Genomic DNA, 13760 nt, shown 5'->3' with positions numbered 1-13760 from the left:
CTAAATAGTGTGAATAGGGACTTGCTCCTTCTCACAGTGACAGGCAGCTGAAATCGATGTACTTCCTCTATAGTTGATATCTTATCTCAAAAGTTGTTAAGCCAATACATTAAAACAAGCAGGAAAGAACATGTGAAGTAACAAAGTTACTTGCTTGCCCACTGCTCTATAGCAGAAATACTGCTACAGGGTGGCAGGGCTGTGCAAAATTACTTAATATAAATATGTGTGTGTGTGTGATTTTGCATTTCCAGGTAGGGTGTGCGCGGGCGCCTTTCCTGCGCCGCTGTTGACGGCTTCAGCTGTCAATCACCGGGTCCTGGCCTGTGATGCCCCACTGGCAATCGTAGAGTATCACTGACAGGGGAGAGGTCTGTGTATAAACAATACAGTTCTCTCCCCTGTTAGCTCCAGCATGCCGCTTTGTATTGCTCTGCATAGCAGAGTAATACAAAGCAATGTGCTTACAGTGTAAAACACACTGATTTCCCCAGATGTTAACCCCTTCCTGCCCAGTGTCATTAGTACAGTGTCAGTGCTTTTTATTAGCACTGATCACTGTATTAGTGTCACTGGGGATGTCAGTGACAGTCCCTTCCCCACACCACCCCCTGCCATTGTCTGAATGCCCACTGTAGTCCCGCTAGAAATCACTGATCGCCACCATTATTAGTATTAAAAAAAAAAAAAAACTTCCAGTGTATATATACCGCCATTTATAGACGCTATAACTTTCATATAAACCAATTAATTTACACATATTAGGATTTTTTTTTAGCAAAGACATGTAGCAGAATACATTTTGGCCTAAATTTATGACAAAATTAGATTTTTTAAAAATTTTCTTTACTGGACAAAAAGTCAAAATATTGTTTTGGTTTTTTTTCTCAAAGTTGTTTTTTGTTTAAAAATAAAAAACACAGAGGCGATCAAATACCTCCAAAATAAAGCTCAATTTGTGGAAAAAAAGGACATAAATTTCATTTGAGTGCAGTGTTGCATGACCGCGCAATTGTCAGTTAAATTAACGCAGCACGGTGTCGCAAAAAAATGGCTTGGTCAGGAAATGAGTAAATCTTCTGGAGGGCAAGTGGTTAATGTTTGCACTTGCTGGTGACTGGTGTGATGTGTACTTCTGTGCACGTATGCAAAGTACCAGTTAGGGACCAATAGGAGGTTTTCACTTCACTGAAATGTATACATTTGATTATAATGATATAACTGGATATTTCTGAAAGAGGTGCATTAGTATGTTTGAGAAAAAATAAAAGGCAGCAGCTACAGAAACTGTAGCTGCTGACTTTTAATAAAAGGACACTCGCCTGCCTAGGGATTAGATCCAACACTGTCCTCACCCAGGCCAGTTCTTCTCCAGTCTTTGGGTCCTGGTGCTGGCATGTTCACTATGGTAAGTCGGCTGTCATTCCCTGTGGCTTCATAGCCGGCTTCCCACTGCACATGTGTTGAGCCATGCTGCATTTTGTGAATGGTTCCTAGCCTTCTAGGACCTATGACATGCCCCAGAAGATTGCGAGAGGGAGGACTTTCGACCAGAAGTAGGAGAAGTTACCTGTTAAAATCAGGGTGAAGTTTTACTTTAATAATTGTCAGGATATGAAAGTGTATTAACCACTTGCCCTCCTTAGGATTTACCCACCTTCCTGACCAGGCCATGTTTTGCGATACCGTGCTGTGTTAATTTAACTGACAATTGTACGGTTATGCAACACTGCACCCAAATTAAATGTTTGTTCTTTTTTTCCCATGAATTGAGCTTTCTTTCTATGGTATTTGATCGCCTCTGTGTTTTTTTATTTTTGTGCTATAAAAAAAAAAAGACCGACAATTTTAAGAAAAACAATATTTTAGACTTTTTGCTATTAAACATGTCCAGTAAAAAAATTTAAAAAATATTTGTCATAAATTTAGTCCAAAATGTATTCTGCTACATGTCTTTGCTCAAACAAAATCCCAATAAGTGTAAATTAATTAGTTTACGTGAAAGTTATAGCATTTACAAATGGCGGTATATATATTTGGAATTTTTTTAAAATTATTTTTACTAGTAATGGCAGCGATCAGCGACTTATAGCGGACATTCTGACACTGGGGGGGAACTGACTTGGTGTCACTGACATCCCCAGTGAAACCAATACAGTGATCTGTTGCTAAAAAAAAAAAAAAGCACTGGCACTGAGCAGAAAGGGGTTAAAATGAAGGGCGATCAAAGGGTTAACTGTGTGCTGTGTGTGTTTTACTGTGGGGTGGTGTCTGTGTGCTTCCCTGTAAGCTCACTGCTTTGGATGGCTGTGCTGTACACAGCCATCCAAAGCAGTGTGCCCGCGCTGACAGGGAGGAAAACTGTTTGTAAACAAAACAGTTCTCCTCCCCGCCGGAGATCCTCGGTAATCACCAGCCGGTGATTGACAGGCGCAAATGGCAGCGTGGGTAGGGCACGCACACCACCTACTCGGAAATGCAAAATCACGTATCTTTACGTGATTTCTGCTATAGGGTGGTCAGGAAGCAGTTAAAGTGATTTAAAGCCTAAAGATTTTTTTTTTTTTACCTTAATGCATTCTATACATTAAAGCAAAAACCTTCTGTGTCCAGAATCCCCCCTCACCCCCTTTATACTTACCTTAGCCTATTTTGATCAAGCACTGTTCATGAAAGTAGTGGCTCACTCCCTCCTCACTGGGCAGATAGATAACAGCGGGAGCGATTGGTTCTCAATGCTGTCAGCCATATTCTGTGATGAAGGGGCAGGGCCTTGCCATTCCGTTTGTGTAAGTAGACACAAACACGGCACCCCGGGAGCGAGCCAGGATGCGTGTCCCAATGGAAAATCACTGCACAGTGCAATGACGTGTTTATTTTATTTAAAAAATTAAGCGTTACTATCATTTTAAGTGTTGGAATTAGATACAGTTAGCAGTTCCATTGAGTTATAATATAACTATGTTCCTCGTTTTTCTTGATTAAAATTTTTTGATGAAAAATAAACTTTTGAAGTAATGTACTTAATGTCAGTTGTTTTCTATTATCACTTGCAGGAATTATAGATTTATCTCAAGTGCCACTGCCTGTCCTAATACCTCAGTCTGCAGGCTCCTCATCTGCCACCATAGACCGCATCACATACATCTCTGGAAACCCACAAGCATTTAGCAGTCGGCTCAGTAGCTCTCCTTTATCTCCAGGTAACTACAAGAACATTGAAACATGCAGTCACACAGTACACACAAAGTCACAGCAACAGTGGTTTGTTGCAACATAGTTGGTAGAGTTGAATAAAGACATTAGTCCATCCAGTTCAGTGTGTGTGTGTGTGTGTGTGTGTGTGTGTACCATTTTCAATATACCTGTACATTGTGTTTGCTAAGAAACATATCTAAAAGGGGTTTTTTAATTTTATATACACTCCCCTCTGACACCAACTGTGGAAGAGAGTTCCACATCTTTACTGCTGTAACAGTAAAGAACCCCTATGCAGTGTAAGAGTAAACCACTCTTTGTTCAACTTCATTGTTTTTTTGTATTTTTTTTTCTGTCATGCTTCTGGTCAGTTTCTAACTTATCCTAAAATTGTTAACTGAAATATGGTTTTTATTGCATCTACAAGCAGTCCCATTTTCTTTGCTCTGGTTTGTATATGGAAGTATTAATTTGTTATATTTTTTATATTACAGTATAGGGTTGAGTAAAATAACTGGTATCCCCTATTTTGATATTGATTTATTAAATCGTAACACTAGCTTGTCATTTATACCTATATAATATTATATGTGTGTGTGTGTGTGTGTGTGTGTGTGTGTGTCATTCTTTGGTTATCAGGTAGGTCAATGAAAAAGGAAGAATTATAGATTTTCAGGTGAAAAATGAAGGAGCATGGCTGCTGTGATGGACCGCCTGGCACCTCTCCTGGTTGCTTCCATCAGAGGACTGCTTCCTCGCTACTAGAGCACAGGACCAAAGTATTCTAGCTGGGAAGTGCACCCAAAACTAGACAACACTAGCCTAGGTGCAAACAGGAACTGCTTTATTGAACAGAAATACTTCAAAAATAGGAGCAGCCCCCACATGAACAATAAAAGCAAATATTACACATTGTGATAAACATCTCACAATGATTAGCTAAGGAGGTAAAGTTGACAGAAGACCCATCATGTAGGAACCTCCAGGAGGATTAAAAAACAGACAGAAACAATAGGTGACTCAGTCAACAATGGAAGAAACACACAACTGTAAACAAATAACACCTTAATAAACAGATTACAGCAGGAGACCTCAGCATCAGGTTGTTTTGAACTGATTACCGTATTTGCCAGCATATAAGGCGACTGGGTGTATAAGACGACCCCCTAATTTTCCAGTTAAAACATAGGTTTTGGGCTATACTCGCCGTATGAGACTACCCCACTTCCGAGGCAACACCATTTAAAAACATCAGATTTGAATAAACATCAGATTTGATTAAATATAAACCCACTAATCTGTCAGCCCGCTGGATGTGTGGTAATACTGTATGTACGGTAGCTTCAGCTACATACAGTAGACCGCGCTGAGCCAAGCTGACTCAAAATGAACGTCCCTAATCTGTCAGCCCGCTGGATGTGCGTTAATACTGTATATACGGTAGCTTTGGCTACATATAGTATAGAGTTACACAGTATACCGCGCTGAGCCAAGCTGGTTCAAAACAATTGTCCCTATGGTAATCTGTCAGCCCGCTGCATGTGCGGTAATACCGTATGTACGGTAGCCGGGGCTACATACAGTATACCGCGCTGAGCCAATCACGATGAGAGATGTATTCTATTAATGAATGCGAGTCAGAGAGGCAGGCTGATGATGTCACAACCTCAGCCAATCCGTGCAGGCTTTGTATTCATTAATAGAATACATCGCTCGCTGTCATTGACTCAGCACGGTATACTGTATGTAGCCAAAGCTACCGTACATACAGTATTGCCGCACATCCAGCGGGCTGACAGATTAGGGACAAAGCTTGGCCCAAACGAACTAAAGGTTCACATTGTATATCCCACGTATAAGATGACCCCCGTTTTTTGGGGTATGTTTTTAAGTATAAAAAGTCATCTTATACGCCGGAAAATACAGTATATTAACATCTGCTTTGAGTCTAGGAGGGACACAAAGGCCCCAAATCTGTATCCTGGTCCTCCATTTCTCAGAGTCTGTGTGTTGTGGGGAGAAATGGATTTGAATACAAAGTAAAACTACTCCAAAAGTTCCACCAGGCACATACCTGCTAAAGAATAGAGCCCCCTCAAATGCCAGGGCCCATAACCAGTAGGCAAGAGGCTAGCCTGCAGTCGCCTCCAAAAGACCCTGTCCAAAAGGTCTGTCACAGTTGCTTTATAGCAAAAAAAAGGGATCAGTTAGTCTTTTGAAATCACTTCAGTCACTTGTTTGCCCACCTGAGATCATAAAATGTAGGTTCTCTAACAAAGTTTTCTTCTATCGAAGAACACTGGAAGTCTTTAACCTTCTGAATATCTTGCTGCCTACACTGGGACTGGACACAGGCAAATGAAAAAATGTAGGCCTACCCAGGATAACCCTCCTACTATCAGCATGGTTTTTGCTTGTGTCCTAGCAGGATGGACATATTTTCTTCAGCTCTAGTGTTGAGACCAACTTTTTGCCAGCAGTTTTTTTCCTTAATTTTTTTTTTTTGCAATCAAGAATCTTCTCTACATTACTGCTGGAGTGTAACCTGTTTGATTGTAGCTTTCCAGTGCAGTCAATTTCAACTTGGCTTTTATAGTACCATGTCTGGGCTCCACTGGATTTGATGCAGGGAAAGCTTAAAAATAGGGCAGTGGACTCCTCACAGGGCACTTTTCATACTGCATTCTGGTAAAAATGAACTGCAAAGGGTTTTCCAGGTTTAGAGCCATTGGCATTGCCTCAGAGCTTGCTGTGAAGACCCAATTAGTTAGTAGATTGGTTGAGCCGAGTACCAGGTGCTACCTCAATTATTAGGTCTATGGGCTTCTTTAATCCCCCTCGCTGCTAGTTTTGCAACAGAATAGGTTGACTCTGTGGGACTAATGTCATCTGTTGTGTGAAGTGTCACACATGATTGGCCTGTGCTCTCTTTTCGAGGGAGATTCTCTGCGTTTTTATCGCTGCTGGCCAAGAGCCACGTGTAACTTATATCTTTGATACATTCCTGTTGCCCACTGACTTTGGTTATCTCCAGCCATCAGACCCTCACCTGCTTCAAGTTGTCTAGGGTTCACAAGTATCTGAGGCCATGTCTGGTACTCTGAGCCTATACATTCCTGTGCAGCTATAAAGTCACAAGATTTCTGATTGTAGACACAAATGCACAGTCCTGTCATTGTGGTTGCCCCATCTCACATTCTGCTAATGGTTGTGGGGATGTTTGCAGTGCCCTTGGTGGTGCCAATGGATGCAGCCTGGAATGATAATCTCCTCTGATCTAGATTCTATTTTGTCCTCAGAGGTTGACCCCTCGCTTATAGTGTGTGGAACAGATGGCTGTAATGCTTTTCTTAAAGCCGCCCATCTTATTTTTTGCTTGCTGGTCTGCGGAACCCTTGCGTAGAATGCATGTGATCCGCAGAGCCTCGAGGGACACCATCTCTTTAGACTAGCTCAGGACAATAGCATCGATGATGCTATTGGCGAAACCCATCTTCTCAGTGGATTTTAACTCTCTGCTACTTACTCAGTTTCTCACCTCCAATTTTTCCAGTGTCTCTGCACAGATTAACAGACACCTGTTGAGCCCTCTCAGTTCTTCTGTTTCAAGGTGTCACTGTTTCAGTTTCTGTGACAGAACAGTTCTAATGATTTTAAACCAATCCTTTCTTTGTGCCTAAGCCCAAAGAAGGCATTTGCCACATTCTGGATCTCAAAATTCTGACTGTATTTATTTGAATCCAAAAATTCTGCATGCAATCTACCAAATCTGTCATTGCCTCCCTTCACCAGGGGGACTTTCTGGCTTCTTTGAATATCAAATATGTTTTCTTACCTGTCCCCATCTTTCCAATGCATCAGTTTCTCTGTTTTGCCATGGAGCCCCTATTTTGCTAGTTTTTGGCTCTGAATTTCAGCCTCTTGTCTTCACCTTTGGTATTCACCATAGTGCTGGACAATATTCATGCCCTGCTCTTTTCTGGTGCATCCCATAGGATACCTAGATGACCTCCTGTTGAGGGAACAATTGGCACATGTTGGACAACATGAAACTGACCACTCAGACATTACAGCCATTCAGATGGATCCTGAACCTTCAGAAATTGTTGATTTTGTTGTCCAAACTCTCCAATCCAGGAGTTGCCTGGCTTCATCTAAAATTCTGCTTAAGAGCCCCAGTTCTGATGGTAACCACTTTCGATAGAGTCCCATTTGTTTCCTTTCACATTGGAGCTCTAAAATGCAAAATTCTGTCGTGATGGGACCCGGCAATCCAGTCTCTGAACAGATCAATTTGTCTTTCACTGAGGACTGGGTTTTCCTTGGCCTGGTGGTTCACGAATCTGACTCTGGAGTAATGGAAGTCTTGCCTTCCCATCTTTTGGTGCATCCTCACAATGGACGGATGAGCACCATGTTAGTGTGTCAAGTGGTCAACATTTTGGAACTTTGGGTGAATCGTCTGTATCTTCAGCACTGGATCATCTTACTGGAGAGTATTCCGATCTGGATTCAGTTAGACATTGCCAGTGTAGACAATCTCTGAATCTGTAATTACTACAATGTGAATATTGTAAATATTGGGGCCTCCACCCAAGAATTGTTTTGTGATATTAATTATTTCCTACATATAGCTGGATGAAGGAAGTCTGGACCAGTGTCTAGCGCTGAGCATTTTTCAAGGCTCAGGCTTCTTATTCAGTTTAGAGATGGTGGCCTCTCGCTCTCTGATTAAGTCCTTTTTCAGGGGGTTTTGCATTTAGTCTCTCCTCAACGCTCCCCACTTGTCCATTCCCCTGTGACTCCATAGGATTTTCATCTGGTTCTTGCTGCACTTCAGAACCCATTAGAGACTTTTCTTTCACTGTCTTCACCCCCAAGTTGGTGTTCCTTGTAGCAATCTCCTCTGCAAGGCAAGTGTCTGAACTGGCAATCCTATCCCACAAGAAACCTTTTCTGGTTCTGCATAGGGACAAGCTGTTGTGGAGGCTTTTGAATTCTATTGAGGGACACAGATCCCATCCTTTTGTGTTTTTGTTTGTAAACCTGCTCTTGGTATTGCTTTGCTACAAAACTGAGGCTTGCTAGTAGTAAGAGGGGTTTCCTGGGCTTACCTTTTTTGTTTGCCAATGTCTTAGCCTCCTCTAGGCAGCAGTGTAACCTAAAGGTTGGAGACTTCTCATTTCTCTCAATGGATTCTAAGAAAAACATTTAATGTGAAAATTCTATTTTACTGTGTGTGCTTTTTAGTTATTCGTTTACAAGAATTACATTTCTATTACAGCAACAACCACGCATATGACCAAGCAGACCTCAACAAACTCTGAACGTGAAAGAGAAAAATCAGTTCTTACAACGACAATAGAACACGCGCCAATATGGAGGCCAGGTAAGTACTCTTTTATGTTATTTTATCTGTTCTATTCTTTACTGTGACAATAGCTCTATTAGTGAGTTTGCATACGTCATATCAATGAATGCTGCAAATAAGCCTACAGATGTAGTCTGTGTCTTTTTAGGTACAGAACAAAGCAGTGGACGGTTGTCGACACAAAGTCACAGCCACCAGCACTCTCCAGCGTCCCCACGGACACATGAAAATATTCAGCAACGTCCCAGCGTTCTTCATAACACGGGTATGAAAAATCTCATGACCAGTGGAGAAAGCATCACTCCATCTGTATTACGGTAAGGAGCATTATTGGCAGAGTGCATTGGGAATGTAGGTGTTTAAAGTGAACCTTTTGTCTACTGTGCAGTGTGGTAGAAAGAGATGTTAGTGAATTGTAGGATGATGGAGGTATGATCAGAGCTTTGAGTCCAGTACTTGCTGTACGGCTGCTGGGTAAAAGGTTGGTAGAAAAGGATCAGTGGAGCAAAAAGTTTTGCCTTTAGTTATACTTTGAAAATCAGGAAACTGTATTTTCTTACTTGCACACGGGTGTCATAGTTTACTGTTTACTTAGGAACTTGTGATACCTGTGTGCAAGGGGAAAAAACTATGTAAAGACCTGAGTAATGTTGCATATAGGCAAGTAAAGGTGTGTAAGCGTATAGACGAGTAACCTTCTTTATTGCCGGAAATGTGATACTCATTTACACTCGAGGAAACACTTTAATTACTTTACTCAATTTAAAAGTGTTCTATTTTTGTTTTACTGCTCTGTACTCCACACAGTATTACTGATCCTTACTCAGCTGTGTGCAATGTCCCATAGACAGCAATGCATCACATTTCAGATCAGTAAAAAAAAAAATGTGATTTTTTTTTTTTTTTAGTCCTGTGTGCAATAGGCCTTACTGTACGTCTCCAGTGCAATAGTTTACTTGAATGTGTTAGGAGAGTTCTGGGGCTGAGCGCAGTTTCTCATTCTCCAAGGTCTTTTAGATATCAGAAAAATGGTAGACTCTGGGCTGTATGCCAGCATACTGGAATACCAAGGTCCAGGCCACAGATTCAGAAAATTCTGTCTTTCTAGTAAAGGTGAATATAAATCAGAGACAAAACTCATTTTTCTCTTTGTGAAAAGGTAGAGTGCAAAGACACTTTCCGTGAAAAATATTCTAAAATATATATATATATATTTTTTTTTTTTTAAGCAGCACACATTAACCCTTGCTAGGCACACTCTTAACACCTTGATTACAGCGAGATGTTAACCCCATCCCAGCCAGTGTCATTAGTACAGTGACAGTATAGAATATTAGCACTGATCACTCTTAGTGTCACTAGTGATGTCAGTGTCAGTTCCCACCCAGTATAAGTTGGTGTCACATTGCACTATCACAGTCCCAATATAGGTCTCTGATCACAACACAACTGCATTTTTTTTACCAAACACATGTAGAAGAATACATTTTAACCTACATTTATGAATAAACTTGATAACTTTTTTTTCTCTTTTTGGATTGGATATGTTTTATAGCAGAAAGTAAAAAAAAAATGTTTTGGGTTTTTTTTTGTTTTTTTTTTTCTGTTTCATGTTTATGTGAAAAAATTTAATTAAAAAATGTGTTATTCAAATACCACCAACAGAAAGCTCTATTTGTGTGAATAAAATTATATATAGTTCATTGAGGTGCAGTGTTGCATGACCACACAATTACCAGTTAAAGTAGCGCAGTGCCAAATAGCAAAACATGGCCTGGTCATGAAGGGGGGATTAAACCTTCCAGGGCTAAAGTGGTTAAAGTAAATGGCTTGTTTTTTTCCTTTTAGAACATCCTCCAGCTCTTCACCTATTCGGTCCTCTGCACAGTTATCCTCTTCGTCTATGCGATCTGCCAGTGAAAGAGAGAGTTACCAGTCTGCAGAAAATGCTATGCTTCAGAAAGATATTGCAAGGACACGAGAAGCCAAAATTGATCGCTCAAGAACTGAAAACTTTTACAATTCAAAGCTGCCACCAGCAGCCATTGAACAGACATCACCAGTTACGAACATGGAGTCCAGGCCTCACCCATCAGCTGTGGTTAATTCAGCTCACCAGTATAACAACGGACAGGGGAAAAGTCAACCTCACCAGCCCCTGGACCAGACAGCAGTGCCAGCCAGTGAGCAGCACAATAGGGACAAGACCCAAAATAAACCCTTTTCCATGCAGGAACAGGAGCTCCGATCACTCGGTAAGACCACCATGACCGCGGCCAACTTCATAGACGCCATTATCATGCGTCAAATTTCTTGTGATAACGGGAAGCGAGAAAGACCCTCGCTAAATACCAACGCCAGTAGTGATGGTAAGACACATGGGAGCAGGTAGTTCCAAGCTTGTAGCCTATTTATATTCTTTATTCATATTTTATATTTATATACATATATATAAATATACTGTATACATTTAAAACTCTTCTATAAATGTTATTTATATATATAGTATATATATATAAATTTTTTTGTTTTGCTTTTGGTTTTTAATGCACGTACAAGTGATTGGCTTTTTTCAGCTTCCCAGTTTGTTTGTTTTTTTCCCGCACAAATCATCTGTCTCTGACTATTAATTTACTTAGTCCATTAATATTTTTTGTGTGAGGAATAATTTTGTTCTTTTTGTGTTCAATTTGTGCTTGGCTGGCCTTGTAAAGTTTAAATTGTGGTGTTTTAATTCCAAGTCTTTGAAACCGCTTTGGGGAATACACTCCTTGCTGCATTGTGTTGTGGCCCCCTGAGAGAATAAGGGTTATTTTTTTTTTAATAAGTTTAAAAACATGTTCTGCAGTTTTAAATTAGAGCCATCCCTACGATATACTTCATACGTCGTTACAAATTCATGCATCTATTGCAATAGTACAGATATGGATTCAAATGATCTGCCTTTTAAATTAGATTATAGAAATCCAGAGGCAGCCCACAATAAATTAACAATTGCAGCAAACTCTTAGTAATTTTCTGAATTGTGTAGTAGCATCTGCTGTAATGTACGGGCCAGCTTTACCGTTTAAGGTGTGTTGAGAATTTAGGGTTTATGTAGACAGGCTTTTTTTTACATCAGAGCTTGCTTCTAACCCCACTCAAATCAATGCAAAAGCAGCTAGAAGCAGGTTGATGCAGCCTAAACAGTTGTCAAAAATAGGGCAGAAACAGGTCAACTTCAGGTTAAATGCACCTGTTAACTCACGCTGAATTATCTCAGAAACATCTAAAACTATTCTCAAATGCAAGTAGAATGCACCTGGAAGTAAGCTGCAATAGCTCATTGACCAAAACCTGTCAACAAAGGTCCTTTTTGAATTATCCATTTCTTAATAAACTTAGATGGTCTCAGTAGATTCGTCATACATTATCTTGCAAGGGTTTGGTCTGCAATCAGAAAATCCTGTTTCAGGAGAAGAAAGGGTGAAAATGGATTTCCGTTAGGGAAGGATAATGTGAGGGATGGTGTCATAGAAAAGGGAAGGGTTACAGTAAAGGTTAGTGTTCGGGATACAGGCAGGGGCGTATTTGCCACAAGGCAAACACGGCGTTTGCCTAGGGCAGCACTTTTCCGGGGGGCGGACTGGCGACGGCCCCACCCCCCTTTCCCATGGAAAGGACACTTCCGTGGGAAAGGGACAGGGGCTGCTGTGTCTTACCTGTCTCCGCAGCTCCGTGTCCCACTTCAATCCGGGCTACGAGGAGCTGCTGGAGGAGGAGTAGAGAGGGTGTCCATCCGGTGTCTTCATCTCCGTAGATCTTGGATCGCGATGTGGGCGGGATGACATGCCGCCCCTCTCACCTGGCCACACCCCCAGGATCACTGGGCAGCCAATGGTAGCCTGTTCTTCCCTCTCCAAGCTCCGCCTCCTCTCTGGCGATTGGCCGCCGGATCTGTAGCTCAGGGAAAGCACACAGGCGGCCAATCATCGGTGAGGAAGCAGAGCTTGGAGGGGAGGAGCCGAGCGGCAGCATGATGATCAAAGTAGCTGATTGGAGTGAGGGACCAGACTGAGCTGGTGAAGAGAAGGAGAGCGGCCGGAGAAGGAAGACAGCTGATCGGCAAAGTAAGTGTCTGTGCGGCCGGGATCTGGGCAGAGCAGATGGTGCTGCTGTAGCCAGGTATGCTGGCTGTGGATGGGAGAGGGAGGGAGCCCAGGCTGAAACAGGGGTCAGCAATATAAACATCATTGGTGTCAGTGGGAGTAATAATGCCCCATCATTAGTGTCAGTGTGGGAGGAATAGTGCCCTATCATTGGTGTCACTGACACCAATGATGGGGCACAATTCCTTCCACTGACACCAATGATGGGGCACAATTCCTTCCACTGACACCAATGATGGGGCACTATTACTCCCTCCGACACCAATGATGGGGCACTATTACTCCCTCCGACACCAATGATGGGGCACTATTACTCCCTCCGACACCAATGATGGGGCACAATTCCTTCCACTGACACCAATGATGGGGCACTATTACTCCCTCCGACACCAATGATGGGGCACTATTCCTTCCACTGACACCAATGATGGGACACTATTCCTCCCACTGACACCAATGATGGGGCACTATTCCTTCCACTGACACCAATGAATGGGGCACTATTTCTCCAGATGATTCCAATAATGGAATAAAATAAGAGGTGGAGCTCTAATAGGAAGAGGTGGAGCCTAAAGAGGAAGGATCTTAAACAGGAAGGGGTGGGATGAATTTAGATAGGAGGGGTGCCCGATTTTAGTCTTGCCTAGGGCAGCACAAAACCAAAATACACCACTGGATACAGGTAGGGTTATTGTGAGGACCGGGAGTACAGGGGTCCTGCATTGTATTGACACCGAGGGCCTGTCCACAGCCCAGAGCACTGGGGAAAGGAGGGAACTGGAAAGAGCCTGCTGCCAGAGGGTCAAGGGGTAATGTAAGTAAACTGCTATTTTAATTTACCTTAGACAAAAACAGACATTTAAACCTTACAGTGCACAATGAGTTTTAAGATTTCAGGGGAGCTTTTGAGTTAGTATTACTGGAAGACAGCAATAATAATCAAGCCAACACACCAGCAAATTCTCGCAAACAGTCTCCAGTAAAGCAGGGCTGTTTACTTTTATTCACAGGTGTCCTGGCTTTATCTTATTATTATTATACAG

At 41.9% G+C, this 13760-nt stretch overlaps 1 protein-coding gene across 21 annotated transcripts in view; it reads left to right on the top strand.

Moving 5' to 3' along the window:
* Positions 1-13760, top strand: part of NCOR2 (nuclear receptor corepressor 2) — a 708717-nt gene that overhangs the window by 659322 nt on the left and 35635 nt on the right. For 17 of the 21 annotated variants that reach the window (XM_089653704.1, XM_089653697.1, XM_089653690.1 and 14 more), the window contains 4 exons: positions 3057-3203; positions 8483-8587; positions 8718-8886; positions 10418-10938. In XM_089653704.1, coding sequence (XP_089509830.1) covers positions 3057-3203; positions 8483-8587; positions 8718-8886; positions 10418-10938 — 942 coding nt within the window. The remainder of the gene's footprint in view (positions 1-3056; positions 3204-8482; positions 8588-8717; positions 8887-10417; positions 10939-13760) is intronic. The other 4 variants (XM_089653707.1, XM_089653705.1, XM_089653706.1 and 1 more) reach the window with 1 other exon arrangement.

This window comes from Staurois parvus, unplaced genomic scaffold (assembly GCF_062004578.1).
Source record: "Staurois parvus isolate SC_StPar_1 unplaced genomic scaffold, SC_StPar_1.0 ptg000719l, whole genome shotgun sequence".
NCBI classification, from domain to species: Eukaryota; Metazoa; Chordata; class Amphibia; order Anura; family Ranidae; genus Staurois; species Staurois parvus.
This window is presented reverse-complemented; position numbering and strand designations above follow the sequence as displayed.